The following is a 21293-nucleotide window of genomic DNA, read 5'->3' as shown; positions in this document are numbered from 1 at the left end:
AATTACTCTCAAGCTAATCCACCCAGCAACGCTATTTCTCTCATACTCCTACTCCCATCATCCAGCACGTATTCTCACAGCCTATGCAGCACCACTCCTGCTTTATTTGTCAAAGCCTGCTATATACCCGGTTGCATCCGGACAGAACTGTTGCTACTAGTTACCTCATCTATAATAAAACCGCTGTTACTGAACCCTGGCATTGGTGTCCACTAACTGGTGCCCTGACTAAGTGCAGCGAAGAATCGCATGCCCATCATCACCCGCAGATTCCACAGACCGGCCCTACAGCTGTGCCGCCCTCAGGCCTATACCGTGACAAGTATAACCCCTGCAGCTGCCCCGGTCATTACCCGCTCATAACACCAGCACTGCGGAAGTGGCCCCCAGGGGCCAGGGCATCGCACTCCCATTCCACCACATCCCAAAGATGCTCTATTGGATTGAGATCTGGTGACTGTGGAGGCCATTGGAGTAGAGTGAACTCATTGTCATGTTCAAGAAACCAGTCTGAGATGATTCTAGCTTTATGACATGGCGCATTATCCTGCTGAAAGTAGCCATCAGATGTTGGTCATAAAGGGATGGACATGGTCAGCAACAATACTCAGGTAGGCTGTGGCGTTGTAACGATGCTCAATTGGTACCAAGGGGCCCAAAGAGTGCCAAGAAAATATTTCCCACACCATGACACCACCACCACCAGCCTGAACCGTTGGTACAAGGCAGGATGGATCCATGCTTTCATGTTGTTGACGCCAAATTCTGACCCTACCATCCGAATGTCGCAGCAGAAATCGAGACTCATCAGACCAGGCAACGTTTTTCCAATCTTCTACTGTCCAATTTCGATGAGCTTGTGCAAATTGTAGCCTCAGTTTCCTGTTCTTAGCTGAAAGGAAAGGCACCCGGTGTGGTCTTCTGCTGCTGTAGCCCATCTGCCTCAAAGTTGGAGGTACTGTGCGTTCAGAGATGCTCTTCTGCCTACCTTGGTTGTAACGGTTGGCTATTTGAGTCACTGTTGCCTTTCTATCAGCTCGAACCAGTCTGCCCATTCTCCTCTGACCTCTGGCATCAACAAGGCATTTCCGCCCACAGAACTGCCGCTCACTGGATGGTTTTTCTTTTTCGGACCATTATCTGTAAACCCTAGAGATGGTTGTGCGTGAAAATCACAGTAGATCAGCAGTTTCTGAAATACTCAGACCAGCCCTTCTGGCACCAACAACCATGCCACGTTCAAAGGCCCTCAAATCACCTTTCTTCCCCATACTGATGCTCAGTTTGAACTGCAGGAGATTGTCTTGACCATGTCTACATGCCTAAATGCACTGAGTTGCCGCCATGTGATTGGCTGATTGGAAATTAAGTGGTCACGTGCAGTTGGACAGGTGTACCTAATAAAGTGGCCAATGAGTGTGTATATATATATATATATATATATATATATATATAATGGTATGCTGGGCTGTATATATAATGGTATGCTGGGCTGTATATATAATGGTATGCTGGGCTATATATATATATATATATATATATATATATATATATATATATTGGTATGCTGGGCTGTATATATATAATGGTATGCTGGGCTGTATGTATATATATATAATGGTATGCTGGGCTGTATATATATGATGGTATGCCGGGATGTATGTATATATATATATATATAATATATATATATATATATATATATAAAATGGTATGCTGGGCTGTGTATATATATATATATATATATATATATATATATATATATATACACTGTGTATATATATAAATATATATATAGGTATGCTGGGCTGTATATATATATATGTATAATGGTATGCTGGGCTGTATATATATATAAATATATATATATAATGGTATGCTGGTATGCTGGGCTGTATATATATATATATATATATATATATATATATATAATGGTATGCTGGGCTGTATATATATATATATATATATATATATATAAAATGGTATGCTGGGCTGTATATATATAATGGTATGCTGGGCTGTATATATAATGGTATGCTGGGCTGTATATATATATATATATATATATATATGATGGTATGCTGGGCTGTATATATATATAATGGTATGCTGGGCTGTATATATATTGGTATGCTGGGCTGTATATATATAATGGTATGCTGGGCTGTATATATATAATGGTATGCTGGGCTGTATATATATTGGTATGCTGGGCTGTATATATATAATGGTATGTTGGGCTGTATATATAATGGGATGCTGGGCTGTATATATATAATGGTATGCTGAGGTGTATATATATAATGGTATGCTGAGAATTAGAGATATCCTAATGAATAACATGGACAATGAGTAGTCCTCTCCATTATGTGCATGAGCTCAGTAGTCCTGGATATTCATGAGAAACAGAAAACTCCTCCCACCAGCTGCTGATTGGTAAGAATCCTATTCTCCTGCATATTAGGAGAACGGCTGAGCAGAAGGATGTAAGTAATACACCGATCTGTTCATCATTTCTGTCACTAGTTTATGCTGCCCTCATTTAAGGCAGCATCAAGGGAAAGGGGGGACATGATCAAAACCTTTTTATATGTTACAGGACTAAATAAGGTCAGTTGGCGCTATACAAATAAATAAAAGCAATAAGGTTAAAGAAAGAAGAATATTTAGAAAAAAAAATGAACCCAAGAACAAGAGGACAGAGTCCGCTAACAATCTTCAATGTTTCTAGAGTGCAGATAGGACAAGACTGTACTCACCCTCCCTGCTTCTGCCTCTTGTTCTGGGCACCTCCACGTGTCCTAAGACCACAGATTCTGTGACTTTTTGTTTGTTTTCTTATAGAGCTCAGCTATATATCTGTAGGTAGATGGCGGTATAGCACATTGTCACCCTGTAATTGTCATTTCTCTTTTCCTTCTTCTTTCCTCTACAGGAGACAATGGGAAATCACTGCTCAAACATTCTGTCATGTAAGTAATTAAAGGGGAAGTTACCAGAACTATAAGGATACATGGGGTGTACTGTAGTAGGTAAGATGGCTGTGTAGGATCTAATGTAAGCACAACACGTCCCAGCATGGAAACAAACAGAGCAAGATGAATGTGGACATTGCATAAACAAAGAATGATGGTAGATTTCAGCTGCACAGCCAACAGAATAGTGAGTGCAGCTCTGGAGTATCATGCAGGATAAGTAATGTTATATATGTACACAGTGACTCCACCAGCAGAACAGTGAGTACAGCTCTGAAGTATAATACAGGATGTTACTCAGGATCAGTAATGGAATGTATGTACACAGTGACTGCACCAGCAGAATAGTGAGTGCAGCTCTGGAGTATAATACAGAATGCAAATCAGGATCAGTACAGGATCAGTAATATAATATTTTAAAACTTTTAGAGAGACTTAACCTTTTCTCTTTGTCTTTACATCTAGGCTGTGACATTATATACTGCGTACGTTATAAAAAAGGTGAGTGCATATACACAGTGACTCCACCAGCAGAATAGTGAGTGCAGCTCTAGAGTATAATACAAGGTGTATTATGGCTGACTGAAGGGGCAGTGATCAGTGTATATTTGGTAGTGTATACAGTATGTCTGATATTACAGCTATTGGAGAAAAAGCCCCTCAGGTAAATGTCAGGGGGGCTGAAACTTGGACCCGCACTAATCTGATATTATTGGCTTATTCTCAGGATAGATCATCAATATCACAATCCCGGGAAACTCCTTTATGTCGGTATAGCTAAGGTCATGTGCGCATCTATACTTACCCTAAGCTCAGGGTGTATGTCGGCGTGCTATGATTAAGGTCTTATGGCCAAAACGTGTCTAGTGCAAAATGTTGGATTCCACAATTAAGATCAGCATTTTATGGACTTTGTGCTGCAAACTTTTCTTCTTGTCACTTTTACACTATGTTTGGTCTACTTATCTTGTACATTGTGATCAGATCGCCCCTGTTTTCTAGCATAAATAACCCCAAGCTTGATAACCTGTCCTGGTCCTGTAACCCACCCATTCCCTTAATGACCTTTGTTTCCCTCCTCTGCACCCGCTCCAGTTCAGCTGTGTCCTTCTTATATACAGGTGCCCGGTGCTGTACACAGTATATACCATGTGTGGTCTGACCAGTGATTTATAAAGAGGCAAAACTATGTTCTCATCTTTAGCATCTATACCTCTTTTGATGCATCCCATTATTTTATTAGCCTTGGCAGCTGCTGCCTGGCACTGATCACTAAAGTTGAGTTTGCTGTCCACCAAAACCCCAAGGTCCTTTTCAGAAGCAGTGTTACCCAGTGTTTTATTATTTAGCACCTAACTGTACTTATTATTTCTACAGCCCAAATGCATAACCTTACATTTATTCACATTAAACTTAATTTTTAATTTCTCTGCCCAAGCCTCCAGCTTCTCCATATTCCTCTATAATATTATATTATCCTCCTCTGTGCTGATTACTTTACCCAGTTTAGCATCATCTGCAAAAATGGAGATTCTACTCTGTAGCCCCTCTACAAGATCATTATTAAAAATATTAAAAAGCAGTGGACCCAACACTGACCCCTGTGGTACCCCACTAGTAACTAAAACCCAATCTGAATATGTTCCATCAATGACCACCCTCTGTTTTCTATCACACAACCAGTTACTTACCCATTTGCATATGTTTTCCCCTAATCCCAGCATCCTCATTTTATAGACCAATCTTACATGCGGCACAGTATCAAATGTCTTAGAAAAGTCCAGATATACAACGTCCACAGCCTTCCCCAAGTCCAGTCTATAACTTACCTCTTCATAGAAGCTGATCAGATTAGTCTGACAGGATCGATCCCTCATAAACCCATGCTGGTGCTGTGTGATAATAGTGTAATGGTGTAGTAGACTGTAAAGGTATGACTACATAACTAGACAATCTACAATAAATTTAATGTTTTTTCCCCTTTATTTGCAGATACATGTTTAATAGAAATATATCCATATCCTCTAAAAGTGCCTCATGATTTTATACAGGGCATTGAAGAAGGTGAGAACGGAAAACTTTACTTTGATATGTTTTAGTTACCACCCGCTTACTATTGCAGTGTCCCACTGTATGGTTCCTATGTTGTTTATTGGTTGTCAGATGTGATTATATTGTACAATGGACTATATATAATGCACCTGGTGCTCATACTCTACAACAAGTATGAGCACCAGGTATGATTTTAACTGTTTGTGTCCCAGTGTGATGTTTGTTACTTTGGTTTATTTTGGTTTTGTGCCAGTGAGTATATATGACAGGCCTTTCCTTTTTGTTTTGTTGGTACTATTCATATTCCTGTCATCTTCTAAACACCTGTAATATTATATAGCGGTGCATAGTCCACATATTTTGTCATTAACTGTAGAACAGTACAAGGCTTCAGGCCAGGCCTAGTTATTTACATAGATATAGTAAACCATGGGGTAGATTTATCAAACATGGTGTAAAGTGAAACTGGCTCAGTTGCCCCAACAACCAATCAGATTCCACCTTTCTTTTTCCAAAGAGTCTGTGAGGAATGAAAGGTGGAATCTGATTGGTTGCTAGGGGCAACTGAGGCAGTTTCACTCTACACCATGTTTGATAAATCTCCCCCCTCATGTGTGTGCGCCTCTCTCTGGAAGCCAACCAGTATGATTGCCTTTTGTAAAGCAGAGACTGTAGTGTGGCTGCATCTGTACATTAACGCCACACAACCGTTCAATGATAGACAAATCCAAATCTTGTAAAAAGAGATGTATATATCCACCTCTATAGCGCCAGATGTCAACGTCTATTCCAAGCCACGGAAACCCCCTCTAATATACTGATCACAAGCAAACTATGGGCACAAATTTCATAAAAAATATTTAGTCGTAATTAAAAACATGATGCTATTAAAAAAAATCAATAATAAAAAGATCAAAATGTTACACAGACGACGGTATATAATATCAGTGGTGTTCACCCAATGTTTCACAACTAGTATATAACCTCTTATAATAAGTTCTGTAGCGGTGCAGGCTCCCAAAACTATCTGGTAAGGGTCTCACCCTGTCAGTTCTCCTCCTTACCCCAGATGTCCATATGGCCAACATCACATACTATCCATTCTGCGCGGTGTCACAAACACTCTGAACGTCCCCACACACGTTTCACAATTTGCTTCCTCAGGGTGCCATCTGTGCATGGTAAAAGATGGGATTATATTTACTTCATATGAATGTGAAGGCGAATAAAGGGGTTTTCCGGCCAAACTAGACTGATTGGTGGGGTACCGACCCCCAGCACCTGCACCAATGAAACAGTTTGTCTCTGTTCATTGTGTAGTGGTGGAGACTTGTAACTAAAGCTCAGTTCCCATTCAAGTGAATGGGAGCTGAGCTGCAGTTACACTTCGCCACCAATACACAATGAACCGAGACAAATTATTCTATTCGAAAGGTTATAAGTTATAACATGATGGTTCTGATCATTCATAACTCTGCTACTTCCCATATACTTCCAGCCATAACCCATAGACCCGTGATTTCAATATGCTGCACTGATGGGGGCCGAGAAGCCTGATCAGCTGTACGCAGGTTGTAATACACGGCTCTATATCAGTGGTCACAAGTACTGGTAACAAGGTAACACTGTCCCAAACAGGTAAGACACATGAACTCTTCCTTAAAGAGATAGACACCAATCTCCAATCACCAAGTGCAAATTGAGAATATTTTCTAGATATTCTAGAAAATTAAATGTAAAAAATTTGAATGATGGATTTTTAATTTTCCACAATTTTTGCATCGTATTAAATCATTGGAAAAATTCACGTCAAAGGAAAAAGGTGTAAATTATTCCCTCACTATCTGCATTGATTTCACATCTTAAAAGAAAATTCCACCTTAAATACAAGAAATGATGTTGCCTCTGTAATACATTGTGATCAGTGTTGAGCAGACTTGCCTAAATTTTCAGGTTTGGCAATGTTCTTTGAACCAAAACTCTCAGCATTGGACTCCGGGTGGCTGGAGAGGTAGTAGTAGTCATAGACAATAGATATTGGGCTGTATCCATGTTTTCCAGGACTCCCTGGGGCTGCATCCAACTTTTCCAGTCGCTCAGAGTCTGTTTGGGTTCGGAGAACGTTGCCAAATCCGAACAGTTCGGCAAGTTCACTTAAGCCTATGTTCAATACAAACGCTCAGTGTTTGCAAAACACGTCCGAAAATAATTGTCATGATCATTATTTTAACGTCCGTGGTGATAAAGTCCGTTATTCAATACATTGTGTGCATTGGACGTCCCTCTTTCCATTGACTGCAATGTATTGCATTACAAATTGTTGCAATAATGGACGTTATTTTAAATTGCAAAAGCGGACACCTTTTCTCTATTATTATTGTTGTGATGTTTTCTCTTGTTTTACAGATGAATTTATAAGAATAGATCTACGGGGAACAACCCTGGTTCCAATAAGACAAGGTAAGGGCATACACGTTGTTGGGATTCACTGAATACGGGGACATTTTACCTATGTAATTCACAGAATGTGACATACACTGTTCTTCTATATAGTACGGGGGGCCTTGTAGTATGTGACATACACTGTTCTTCTATATAGTACGGGGGGCCTTGTATTATGTGACATACACTGTTCTATATAGTACAGGGGGCCTTGTATTATGTGATATACACTGTTCTATATGGTACGATGTGCCTGTATTATGTGACATACACTGTTCTATATGGTACGATGTGCCTGTATTATGTGACATACACTGTTCTTCTATATAGTACGGGGGGCCTTGTATTATGTGACATACACTGTTCTATATGGTACGGGGGGCCTTGTATTATGTGACATACACTGTTCTTCTATATAGTACGGGGGGCCTTGTATTATGTGACATACACTGTTCTTCTATATAGTACGGGGGACCTTGTATTATGTGACATACACTGTTCTTCTATATAGTACGGGGGGCCTTGTATTATGTGACATACACTGTTCTATATAGTACGGGGGGCCTTGTATTATGTGATATACACTGTTCTATATAGTACAGGGGGCCTTGTATTATGTGACATACACTGTTCTTCTATATAGTACGGGGGGCCTTGTATTATGTGACATACACTGTTCTTCTATATAGTACGGGGGGCCTTGTATTATATAACATACACTGTTCTTCTATATAGTACGGGGGACCTTGTATTATGTGACATACACTGTTCTATATGGTACGGGGGGCCTTGTATTATGTGACATACACTGTTCTTCTATATAGTACGGGGGGCCTTGTATTATGTGACATACACTGTTCTTCTATATAGTACGGGGGGCCTTGTATTATGTGACATACACTGTTCTATATAGTACAGGGGGCCTTGTATTATGTGACATACACTGTTCTTCTATATAGTACGGGGGGCCTTGTATTATGTGACATACACTGTTCTATATAGTACGGGGGCCTTGTATTATGTGACATACACTGTTCTATATGGTACGGGGGGCCTTGTATTATGTGACATACACTGTTCTTCTATATAGTACGGGGGGCCTTGTATTATGTGACATACACTGTTCTATATGGTACGGGGGGCCTTGTATTATGTGACATACACTGTTCTTCTATATAGTACGGGGGGCCTTGTATTATGTGACATACACTGTTCTTCTATATAGTACGGGGGGCCTTGTATTATGTGACATACACTGTTCTATATAGTACAGGGGGCCTTGTATTATGTGACATACACTGTTCTTCTATATAGTACGGGGGGCCTTGTATTATGTGACATACACTGTTCTTCTATATAGTACGGGGGGGCCTTGTATTATGTGACATACACTGTTCTATATGGTACGGGGGGCCTTGTATTATGTGACATACACTGTTCTATATAGTACGGGGGGGCCTTGTATTATGTGACATACACTGTTCTTCTATATAGTACGGGGGGCCTTGTATTATGTGATATACACTGTTCTATATGGTACGGGGGGCCTTGTATTATGTGACATACACTGTTCTTCTATATAGTACGGGGGGGCCTTGTATTATGTGACATACACTGTTCTATATGGTACGGGGGGCCTTGTATTATGTGACATACTCTGTTCTATATAGTACAGGGGGCCTTGTATTATGTGACATACACTGTTCTATATAGTACGGGGGGCCTTGTATTATGTGACATACACTGTTCTTCTATATAGTACGGGGGGCCTTGTATTATGTGACATACACTGTTCTTCTATATGGTATCTGTAATTGTACAAAGCTTCTGTTAACAGAATATATTTTAAATTTTTTATAAAATTTGTAGATGGACTATTCGACGGATTTACCCGATTCCTATATCTTAGAAGCAATGTTAGAAAAGGTAAGAGAACCCATTGCTGTATATAGGGGTACAAAGAGCACCAGGGGCCACATAATAAACAACTAAACTGCCCCTCTTGCTAATACACCTCTTAGAGACTAGGGTTGGTATTCTTTCCTTGTTGCAAAACTTTTTATACCCTATAAAAATAGAATGATACATTAGTTGTTTTTTTTTTGTTTTTTTATTACTTCTTCCATTGCACAGATGTACAGCATAGAATTCCTATCCAAGAGACCAGTCCGGATCCCCGTGCTGTGATCTATAATATATGGCCGATACAAGGTGAGCTAAGAAACCATGAGAGTCACTTCTGTTGGAGCAAATAGTTTTTTTTTTTTACTTTTGCGTTTATATTTTCTGATGAGCCCCCCAATACACAGACACGTAAGAGACCCTGGGGTCATTGGATATATATACTAAAAGGTAAGGACATAAATTATTGTCTGGGGACTGAGGGGTATATAAAGCATTAGCCGTCACATAGTAAAAACATGCGGGGAGATTTATCAAACATGGTGTAAAGTGAGACTGGCTCAGTTGCCCCTAGCGACCAATCAGATTCCACCTTTCATTCCTCACAAACTCTTTGGAAAATGAAAGGTGGAATCTGATTGGTTGCTAGGGGCAACTGAGACAGTTTCACTTTACACCATGTTTGATAAATCTCTCCTATAGTGGCTGATACCACCACAAATCTTAGGGCCCTAAGCTGCCTCTCATTCTGCCCTTCTCCTGCCATTACTGGGGTGTTGGGCAGCATTATAGATACAGAATGTCATCCTGCTCAACTTTGGAAACAACATCCACTGAAGGGTATGAATACTTTTGCACCCTTTTGTTCTATTACTGCAATGTCTATAAAATAAACAATGAAGAAACTTTGCAAATAATATTTGTCTCCATGGTAACAGACTACAAGCAAATCCTGTGTGTAGTCTGATCCTGCAGTCATGTGTTCCATTGATGACATACATGGGAGTCTGTATAAGGGGATTGTACATCCTGGGACTCCAACCTAAGTAAAAAAGGATAGAGTCTGACAAAAATTTAAGTCTGAGGGTCATTAGGCAAAATGGAGAGGGGTGCAGAAAGCACCTCGGGCCCAACCACAAGAGACACTGTTATCGGCGATGCAACTCTGTAAGAAACATAATAAAGAGTTGTGGGGTCCACAGTGGCGCCCTCTACTGTGCACCGTCACAACTACATCTCGTGTGTAGTGTTCATGGAGTCTGATTATATACAGTACATAGGAGCTGTATACACAAAATGATAGGAGCTTCCTTATCAAGACTATCTGCAGAGTTGCTTATTATTTTATCATACGTCAGAGCAATAAAAACCTAAAAAACAGGATATTACACTTTTTACTTTACAATTTTTTTTTCTGTTTTCAGACGCAAAGGTTACATTTCCTATTCTAGAGACAAATCAGGATCCATGTGCTATTAGCTATCATATATTGCCGAGAGACGGTGAGACATAAACAGAATAATATATTCCCAGACGCCACATGTGCAATTACAGTAGTAATTACATTAAGGGCTCCTGCAGGAAGTGGTGTATTCTCTCCAGTCAGACACAGTGCTCTCTGCTGCCACCTCTGTTCATGTCAGGAACTGTCCAGAGCAGGAGAGGTTTTCTATGGGGATTTGTTGCTGCTCTGGACAGTTCCTGACATGGACAGAGGTGGCAGCAGAGAGCACTGTGCCAGACTGGGGAGAATACACCACTTCCTGCAGGGCATACAGCAGTTGATAAGTATGGAAAGACTTGAGATTTTTAAATAGAAGTAAATTACAAATCTGTATAACTTTCTGAAACCAAATGAACGGAAAGAAAAAAGTAACTCTTTAAAGGGGGACTCAAAAGAGTTTAAAAAAATAATGTGAATTTTTTCATGTTTTCTCTTTTTGTTTTTATATTTATAGGTGGCCCACCAGAAATAAGTAGACTGCATAGATTGTGGTTTCATTGGAAAAAGCTCATGAAAGGTGAGAACACACATTGCGTTATATAGTTCTATGCGGGAGAAGAGGAGATGTATACAGCTTTGGGGGCCACAAACATCAAAGAAATAAAATGGAGCTTGTCAAAAAAGGAAGAAGCTGTGTGCAACATTATAAAGCCGATATAAAAGGGGGTTATGGTTATCTGGAGCTGGGGCCCTTCCATATTGGCCCCCTACTACAAGTTGCATTGGCTGTTTCTATGGTGTGTATGTTCTGCTTTCAGTCCAAGAAGGGGCCGGACCCGCGAGCTGTCTCTCATTCTGCCCTTCTCCAACAGGTTGCTATTCAAACATGACTGTAGTCAGAGGGGATAGGGCAACTTCATGTTCTTTAGTAAGCCTATTGAGTGTGCAGGAGCACCGGCCAATCACGAGCGGCCTGATGCTCTGTGCAAGGGAAGGGTGAGATATTTAAAGGGCTATTCCACTCAAACATAACGTTTGATATGTTGCTGCCCACGGTGAGACGAACAATTCCTTCCATGCTTGTTATTATCTATTCAGTCTCCTTCCCCCAATTTTCAGACGCTGCTTTTCTGCTGAAGACACAAAAATCTTTGTGTGATCTTTTCTCTCCGTCTCCCCCTCCTCCCTCCTCCCTTCTGAGGCGGCTGATGCAAACAGGTCCCTGGCTGGCTTTATCTGCAACATTGTAGCTTCTTTGTAATGCTGGGTGGGTTGATCTAAGTTTATAAACCCACTGTGAGTAATCCTCCCAGTATAACAAATTTGCAGATAAAGCCTGCCAGGTGCTTGTTTACATCAGCTGTCTCAGAAGGGAGGGGGAAGGAGGGAGAGACAGGAAGAAAATATCACACTCAGATTTTTGTGTCTTCAGCAGAAAGCAGCAGCTCAGAACTGGGGGAAGGAGAATGAATAGATAATAACAAGTATGGAAGGAATTGTTAGTCTCACAATGGGCAGCAAACGTTATCTTTCATAGCTAACCATCATTGTTTTTGGCATATATATATATATATATATATATATATATATATATTTTCAGTGTATCCTATACAGTGTATCTGACCTCTGCTTGTTGTTCCCTGACCTTGGCTTTGTCTTCTGCTTTTGTACCTTGCTCCTCACAGTGTCTGACCTCAGCTTGTCTTACGGTTCTTCTTTGGATTCTGATTTGAACATTTAGCTCCCTTTGTTCTGGCCCTTGGAGTGTTTTTGGTTTCTTTCTTTGGATTCTGATTTGTGGCCTATATGTACCCACATTGTTGTGACGCAGACCTCTGACTATCCTCCCCTGACAGCCCCAGCACGTAGCAGTTTAGGAACCATTGCCCCTGTTGGGGTCTGCCGGCTAGCGCAGCATGTCAAGTAGGTAGAAATAGTGTGCCAGGCTCAGTTAGGGCTCGCTGTACCTCCCCTGATGTAACAGTTTTGGTTAAAAGCCTACCATTATTTGTATTTACAGCTCCTATTAAAACCTATGTGTCTCCATGGTAACAGACTACAAACAAATCGTGTGTAGTCTGATCATGCAGTCAAGTGTTCCTCTCTTCTCTACCACATCTGGGTTATCAAGAAGAGGAGATAGAAGCGTAGGGTAACACACAATTACATGCCGGACTAGGGAGGGGGGCTGCAGGGGTACTACAGAGTTCTATTCTTATGATTTGCACTGTTTAATAATGTGCTGCTATGTTACAATAACTAAATTGTTGTTGGGTCCAATGTGGATTTTTAATCAATACTATCTGCACAGTTGCATCAGAAAAATAAAAACCTAAAACACATTATAATCCACTTTCAATTTTTAATATTTTTTTCTGTTCGCAGATGTAAGGACTAAATTTCATATTCAAGAGGCAAATCTGATTCCAAGTGCTACAAGCTGGGATATATGTCCGAAACAGGGTGAGATATAAGCATAATAACATGTTTCCAGACACTACCACCATGCTGCAGTTATATTACATTATATTATAGTTGTATTATAATTACTGTTTTTTTTCCCCCTAATTTGTAGCTGAACCCCCTATAAGACATAGACGTAAGACGCCCTGGTTTCATTGGGACAATAAGGGTTTCATTAAAGGTGAGAGATGAAATTGTCGCATGTGGTTCTATGCCGGGGTACATACGTAGTATACTGAAGATGAGTTCCCTAATGTTGGGCAGAGAATGGAGCCTGTAATGTAGCGTAATGTACGCTCAGTCGCCTTATACGCCAGAAAATACAGTATTTGTATATATGTATTTGTATATATTTAATATGTATTATAGAGATGAGGTATAGTACAGATGGGTCACTACAGACACACACACCACAATCAGGGATTAGGTAACAGCACCACCAACTGCCTGCTCAGTGTACTGCAACAACTAACAGAAACATCTAGAAAGTAGGTGGAGCTATGCTAATGAGCCCCATATATAAGGCAGTTGTGTGAGGAATTCTCTGAGTTACAGGATTACTATGGTGGTGATAACATTATCAGTAGTGGGGACCGAAAAGCTGCAAGGAACCGTGAGGAGATATATAGGAGCCAGCTCACCAAGGACTGAAACAGTGTGAGGGATAATTCATCAACGTGCACTTAGTTCTTCTGGGATCGAAAGTAGGGATGATTGAACATCGGGAAACCTTCATTAGATTGCTGATGCCTTCCCAGTCCGTGGGGAAGGAGGAGACAGCCCGGGTACTGACTGGAATTTCGGGATACAGCCTATTACCTAGAAGGTTTGACAAGGTTTTAGTTCGATAGAACCTAAGATTTCCCGATGTTCGATCATCTCTAATCGAAAGTTGTGTCCCAAATACCTTGTAAGACTCTCATCCCACTGGATTACCGATTTACCGCCAGCATAAAAAAGGGGACTCCTCGTAGAGTTTTACCTCAGAGAGAGGGAGAGTTGCTTCCACTTGGCCTGTGACAGGATACTTATTCAGCGATTCTCTCTCATCCCTGAGTTCCCCTCACCCCAGTCTGCTACACATACAGTATTATGTGTATTACTGTTGAGATTGTTTAGAAAAATTAACAGTTCTAGGCTATGTTCACACTACGTAAGTTCTGTGGAAATAAACGGCCATGATTTCCATGGGACTTACGTAGTGCGGGATCCCTAGTGGCGCCGTCGAAAATGGACATGTCAGTTTTCTGCGGCCGCTCTTCATTAAATAGCGGCCGCAGAAAACCCTGCCAGTGCTCACTATGGAGCGAGCGGCTCCGGCAGTGTGCAGTGGGGAGTTCTGATGCGGAACCGTCCGGGATGATCTTTTCAGAGACCGGCCGTTCTTTTCAGAGACCGGCTGGTCTTAATAGCCCTATATGGCATGGGAGCTTACACTGTGTACTGTTAGGAAGGAGCCAACATAATTGAATGTGCTTTGGCTCTGATGTATGAAGATATAAAGGAAAAGAAAAAACACAGCTTATATCTTGCAAAAACAGCACCACCCCTGTCCTGGTTGTGTGAGGTATTACAGTTCAGCTCCATTCACTTTAATAGAACCGAGCTACAAAACACACAACCACACGGAGGACAGGGCGAAACACTCAGTGACACCTATTGATAAGCCCTCGGATGCTTTTGGAACCAGTCTGCAGTACACCCTGTTTGGCCACTAGATGTCAGCACATGATAAAGCTGCATGATTACTCAATGTTAGAGATGCTATAAGATGAGACAAGATAACTCCTGGTCTCTGTAAGTGCCCAGCCTTTATTTGCCATTCATAATACTAGAATCTAGTTACATGGCAGAGGAGCCTCTCTGGATGCATCTGCTACCACTGCGCCCCATAGGTATACTGCCAACATAGCACAAGAGATCAACAACCGGAAAATATTGTGTATAAAACAACATTAAACAGCAACGTTTTTCCAATATTAATAGTGTAGGGGTCCTTTAAGAATCAACAATCAAATATTCTATTATCCTTGCTGTCATTGAATAATGTTTTTCTCTTTACAGCTTTCAAGTATATTTTGTGCTGTTATACCCACAATACTGGTGAGTTCCCCTTTCTGGATTTTTTTTTTACACTTCCTGTACCGGATATACTGATTACAGTCTTCCCCTTGACTAACATTAGGCAGTGACCATTGAAATGAAAGAAAGCTTTATGTCTCCAGCTCCCATGCAGATGTATGTGTCACCGTGTGTTACTCTCTTCCCTCTACCTCTTCTTCTTCTTCTGTCTTTACAATATGAAGGAGGAGGGCTGGGGAATCTGTGTAACCTGACAGCAGGATCAGACTACACAGAGCTTGTTTGTAGTCTGTAACCATGGAAACACATAGCTCTGCCTAAGCACAAAAAAAAGTGAAGATTTTTAATCTAGATTTGAATGTAACCTAATAATATCCCATGTGGACGTGCGCTCAAGAATTTTGGAGATTATGGAGCTGACACTGAATACACTGTAGGCACTGGCTGTAATCTGTATCTGACACCCACCACAAGTGTCTGAAGTTAGAGTTCATTCCAGTGGTGATCATTTAACTCCTAGATGCCATGGTAAATAGCGATCACAGCATCTACATGTACATGACAGGAGATTATAAGATTGGGTATTGTGGGGCAGTGGTTAGAATCCTGTGTGCAGGAAAGAAAGACTGTGCCCATTCTCCATAGGATCCTCACTATCCCTAAAAGGTAAATCATGGCTTACCTCTCATCCCAACCGCAGCAGTTTAATTGCTTCCTTGCTGTGCTGCTGTATGTACACTGTGCTTCTCTCAGGTCCTCATAAAGCAATAAATGCACTAAAATCCCCACTCTGAAGGGTTAATGTAACCAAACAATGGAAGTTTTTAGAAACCTTTGTAAATTATTGGTATACATTAAAGGGATGGTAACAGCGGGTTAGAAGACTCCATCTGCTGTTATATTCCTATTGGTCCGTGGATGCTGAGAAAAAGGTCATTTTCTTACCTTCATCCTTAACACAGTTTGGTGCTCTAGGGGCGGGAATAGAGGGTCGAAGTCCAACCCCCAGTGCACCAAACCAACTAATTTGCATATTGATTATTGAAAATTTACAGAAAACGGCACAGAGTAAGAAGGTAAGAAAGTGACCCCCATCCTCAGCCCCCCAATGTGCTATAGGGACATATCAGCAGGTTTAAGTCGACTAACCTGCTGTTAGTTTCTCTTTAAGGGGTTAATATCAGCCAGTGTAACATTTCTTCAGGTGAACGTCTCCATTTAATGGATTTTACTTCCTTTTTATGTTCATAGATGAAATTGATGAAGATTCAGAATATGTGGCCATTAATAAGTATGCTCCATACAATCCTGCTGGAGCGGATATTACCTTCCCTGGTAAGCATGCTCATAGCGACAATAACATTTCAGCTCCTTTCTGGATCTTCCTGACACCAGCACACACCTCACCTCACCCTCTTAGGACATTTCCCAAATACTTTGCTTGCTAGAATTGCTGCATCTGTGGAGATCACCTGATTTCCCGATTAAAATGAGGTCTCTCAAGGGCCCCTATAGAAGCTGCATGGGCTGCCTCTGTATTGTGCAGGTGATGCCCATATAAATCATAACATTGTGGATGGGAAATATGGCCACCCGGGCTAGTGACCATGTGCACACTGCTAACAAACAGCCCAACCTCGGAAATAACTGTGCACCAATAACAACAGTGAAAGGTCTGAAATAACCTCACTACTCTGAAGGGTTAATGTAACCAAATAAAGCAATCAGTATACATTAAACTGTCCCTGTCATTAGAACTTTTAAAGTCTAAGGCTATGTTCACACTATGTAACACTACGGCCGTAGTTCTCGCCGCAGAACTACGGCCGTAGTTTTGCGGTGTGTGACATAGCCTTATGTGCAATGCGATCCTGGCCGGAGCGTACACACATCGTATACGCTCCGGTCGGGATTTGTGCGGTGCCGGAAGAAAACTGACATGTCAGTTTTCTGTGGCCGGAATTCAGTGAATTCCGGCCGCAGGAAGACCTGTCAGTTCACACAATGAAGCGAGCGGCTCTGGGGTCACGGAACGGACGCTCTGACACGCCGTGTGAACATAGCCTAAATCAAAAGTAGATGTGATATAAAGCAAGTTTGCCATTTACATTCATTATTGTTTTTATTTTATTTTTTAGTTATCATGGAAAACATGGCACTTCCTGTGTTCTGACTTTTTTTTCCAAAGAGACTATACACAGGAAGTCCCTTGTTCCCCAGGTCATCTGAGCACTCACAGAGAAGACAGTCATGTTATTGATGGACACATTGAGCTGTGACTCTCTGTACTGGCTGGAATTCCTGTGTTTGGTCACTTTTTTTCATCCAGCACAAGACTAAAAAAGCTTCAGGAGACTGGACCTGGATACAGTAAGTATAGCTGTTATATAGCTGCCTTCAGGAGACTGGACCTGGATGCAGTAAGTATAGCTGTTATATAGCTGCCTTCAGGAGACTGGACCTGGATACAGTAAGTATAGCTGTTATATAGCTGCCTTCAGGAGACTGGACCTGGATACAGTAAGTATCGCTGTTATATAGTATGTCTTCAGGATACTGGACCTGCATACAATAAGTATCGCTGTTATATAGCTGCCTTCAGGACACTGGACTTGGATACAGTAAGTATAGCTGTTATATAGTATGTCTTCAGGATACTGGACCTGGATACAATAAGTATCGCTGTTATATAGCTGCCTTCAGGACACTGGACCTGGATGCAGTAAGTATAGCTGTTATATAGCTGCCTTCAGGAGACTGGGCCTGGATACAGTAAGTATAGCTGTTATATAGCAGCCTTCAGGACACTGGACTTGGATACAGTAAGTATAGCTGTTATATAGCTGCCTTCAGGAGACTGGACCTAGATACAGTAAGTATAGCTGTTATATACCTGCCTTCAGGAGACTGGGCCTGGATACAGTAAGTATAGCTGTTATATAGCAGCCTTCAGGAGACTGGACCTGGATACAGTAAGTATAGCTGTTATATACCTGCCTTCAGGAGACTGGACCTGGATACAGTAAGTATAGCTCTTATGTAGCTGCCTTCAGGAGACTGGACCTGGATACAGTAAGTATAGCTGGTATATACCTGCCTTCAGGAGACTGGACCTGGATACAGTAAGTATAGCTGTTACATAGCTTGATAACTAAAAAATAATATATCACATCCCCTGCTGATTTACATTATGTTATAACAACACTGACACTTTAAGGGGTTAAGGTCAGCCAATGGGACATTTCTGCAGATTAAATTTATGGATTTTAATTCCCTTTTATTTTCCTAGATGAATTTTCTGCAGATTTACAATATGTAAAAAAAAAGAATAATCTGTACAATCCTGCTGGAGCAGAGGCGGATATTGGCGTTCCTGGTAAGTTACTGTTGTGTGTATATATAGATAACATGCACTGTGGATGCAGCTATGGCTGCCCAGGGTAGTGGAACCACCGATTCCCAGTGCAAAACAACCCGTCACACGCCCATAAGGCCGGCCTTTTCATTGTAGGAGTTTAGGGATACAAGTTGTTTGGAGCGGCCATATTGGTTGTCATCCAAAAACAGATACATATAAGAAAAGAGAGCTTGAAACAAAGAACTGCAGAAATACTCAGTTTTTTATGAAAAATATTCTTTATATATATTTGTATTATTTTTTGCAGATGACTGGTTAAAGCTAAAACTAAAATATCCCATCCAGGAAACCGATACGTACCTTGATCTGCACCCAGCAAGTCCGAAGTCACCCTATTATTAGGGGGAAAGTTGGAATATGAATATATTAAATGAATGGTTTATACCAGGATGTGGTTTTAATACACGTGGACAAAAATTGTTCTATGAGGCTAAATTTATACGTACCAAATAAAATAAATAAATAAATAAAAACTCCAACCTAACAACAACAACAAAAAAAAAAGATGGCCCAGTAATGTGTCCCCTGGAGTAACATTCTCCCACTCCCGAGATTACGTTTTATTGATGACGTTTTTTCGCCAATATCAATGTGCAGAGTTCTACCATGAACTCCAGCTCCGCAAAACAACCAAGTGCCACACAATGGGCCTCATTCACTAACAATGCATCTATTGGAAGCCGTTATGCTGTCATTTGTGTTGGGGTTTTTTGCACCAAATTTATTAACATGGCGCAAACAAAGCTAAAACCCGACCATCCCGCCATACTAGAAGTGGCTGGTTTTTAGAATAGATACCTAAACAAAAAAACGACGGTTGCTTAGTAAATCTGTTGATCGTGGCAGGTTTTAAAGGATACACCCATGACACACCCTCAACACGCCCACTTGGTGGGTTTTTGGACAAAAATGACGGGTTTGTTGGGTTTTTGCACTAAAAATGGACCAAAACCCAACACTTTGCTTAGTAAATCCGGCCCAAAATGTCATCTGACTGGATTCTGTAACAGGCATAGCATAATAATCATAATAAATCATGTGCAGTAGGAGGCCACACCTCATACCCAACTTTTTGTACCCCCTTACTCGCCTATTAGGTGAATAGGGCTTATGTCTTAAAATAACCGTTTTTTGCAAATATTTGTGATTATTTTTTAGTATTCGCCAGGTGCAGCAATAGTAAATCTGGCCCTTTATGTCTCAAAGGAAAAAATGCCTTTAAAGGGTTACTCTGACCTTGGTGTAAGGCTATGTTCACACTACGTAAAACTACGGCCGCAGTTCTCGCCGCAGAGGTGGAACATAACCTTACTTTCAATGGGATCCCGGCCGGAGCGTACACACGTCGTATACGCTCCGGCTGGGATCCATGCGGCGCCGGAAAAAACTGACAGGTCAGTTTTCTGCGGACGGAATTCAGTGAATTCCGGCCGCAGAAGGACCTGTCTGTTCACTCTTGCTTCACTGTGGGCTATGGGAAGCTCTGATGCGGGTGCGCGCTGATGCGCCCGCATCAGAGCTCCGAGGACGGAAAGATCACCCAGCCGGTACTTAAGTCACGGAACGGCCGGATGTTCACATAATGTGAACATAGCCTAAAAATGTATTTGCTGCTGGTGCAGTGTCCCTCTACCTGTTTCCTAGCTACTTTACGTGTAAAGTTGTTGTGTGGCTGAGCAGTACACTAGAGTCACATGTGTGAAAGTAAGATGGTTTGGTCACATGATGTATTTCAACTAATGAGAGCAACCCTTGTTAGCCTAGAAAGGTGTGGCCTAAAATCTATAGTAAATCAGTCTGAGCCTGGCTGTCGATTATTTAGTTGTAAGTTTTCTCAGTATCCTGTACAGACAGGGAGAAACTAATAGAGAATGGCCATGTCGGCCATTTTATGGACAGAATCACCACAGAGCAGGACAGCATAGCCTGAAGGAGGGGAGTCTGATTTTAGCTCTATGAGGTACACAGGGAGCTGCTGTCAGTATATACTGTGAGTACAATTGCTAACGCTGTTCACTGAACTATTTTACTATAAAGTGGCCGACCCCTTTACCAGTACCAGTTTGTGTTAAGATTATTGATTCAATCTGTGTATAAAACCCAAGAGTTGCAGCCATCTGGTAGAGAGGTTTGGACCTACTGTGTGGTAAAGACGCTTCCATAGTGTAGGTCCAGGACTTGGTCTCTGTCAGATCGCTGGTAGCTTCTCCCCAGCTGAAGTTTTATGACAGATGAAGTATCACTATGTTCCTGGCAATTATTTATTCTCTGTAATTCGCTGTTTTAGCCACTTGCAGCTTTGCAAGTGGCTGATGCTTAAAGCGAATGTAAAATCAAGTGGCTGATATTGAGATTTACTCAATATCGCCTGTTGGCGCTGCTGGGGAGAATCATGTGGTGTGGAACTTTTTGCAATCGGTGACATGGTTGCCGATCTTTTTGCCGGAATCTGATATGCTAATTAGGTGATGTTGAGCACTGGAGGCTGGCCCGGCGCGGGCAATTCAAAGCTATC

At 41.3% G+C, this 21293-nt stretch overlaps 1 protein-coding gene across 1 annotated transcript; it reads left to right on the top strand.

Moving 5' to 3' along the window:
• Nucleotides 1–2876: 2876 nt before the first annotated feature.
• Nucleotides 2877–20071, top strand: LOC138800471 (uncharacterized). The gene is made up of 14 exons (XM_069982155.1): nt 2877–2972; nt 3441–3476; nt 4968–5039; nt 7434–7487; nt 9339–9395; nt 9603–9680; nt 10796–10873; nt 11330–11392; nt 13201–13278; nt 13391–13459; nt 15343–15381; nt 16612–16695; nt 18650–18736; nt 19026–20071. The coding sequence occupies exons 1-14, from the start codon at nt 2942–2944 to the stop codon at nt 19118–19120; spliced, it is 921 nt and encodes a 306-aa protein (XP_069838256.1). The 5' UTR covers nt 2877–2941; the 3' UTR covers nt 19121–20071.
• Nucleotides 20072–21293: the final 1222 nt, after the last annotated feature.

Source organism: Dendropsophus ebraccatus, chromosome 9 (genome assembly GCF_027789765.1).
Source record: "Dendropsophus ebraccatus isolate aDenEbr1 chromosome 9, aDenEbr1.pat, whole genome shotgun sequence".
In the NCBI taxonomy this organism is placed as follows: domain Eukaryota; kingdom Metazoa; phylum Chordata; class Amphibia; order Anura; family Hylidae; genus Dendropsophus; species Dendropsophus ebraccatus.
This window is presented reverse-complemented; position numbering and strand designations above follow the sequence as displayed.

What these genes read in the sequence shown, in the direction of transcription:
- LOC138800471 (XM_069982155.1), top strand. Translation starts at nt 2,942, where the DNA reads ATGGGAAATCACTGCTCAAACATTCTGTCAT. An exon ending in CCTGGTTCCAATAAGACAAG is followed by an intron (nt 7,488 to 9,338) that starts GTAAGGGCATAC and finishes TAAAATTTGTAG; the next exon opens with ATGGACTATTCGACGGATTT. An exon ending in TCATATATTGCCGAGAGACG is followed by an intron (nt 10,874 to 11,329) that starts GTGAGACATAAA and finishes TTATATTTATAG; the next exon opens with GTGGCCCACCAGAAATAAGT.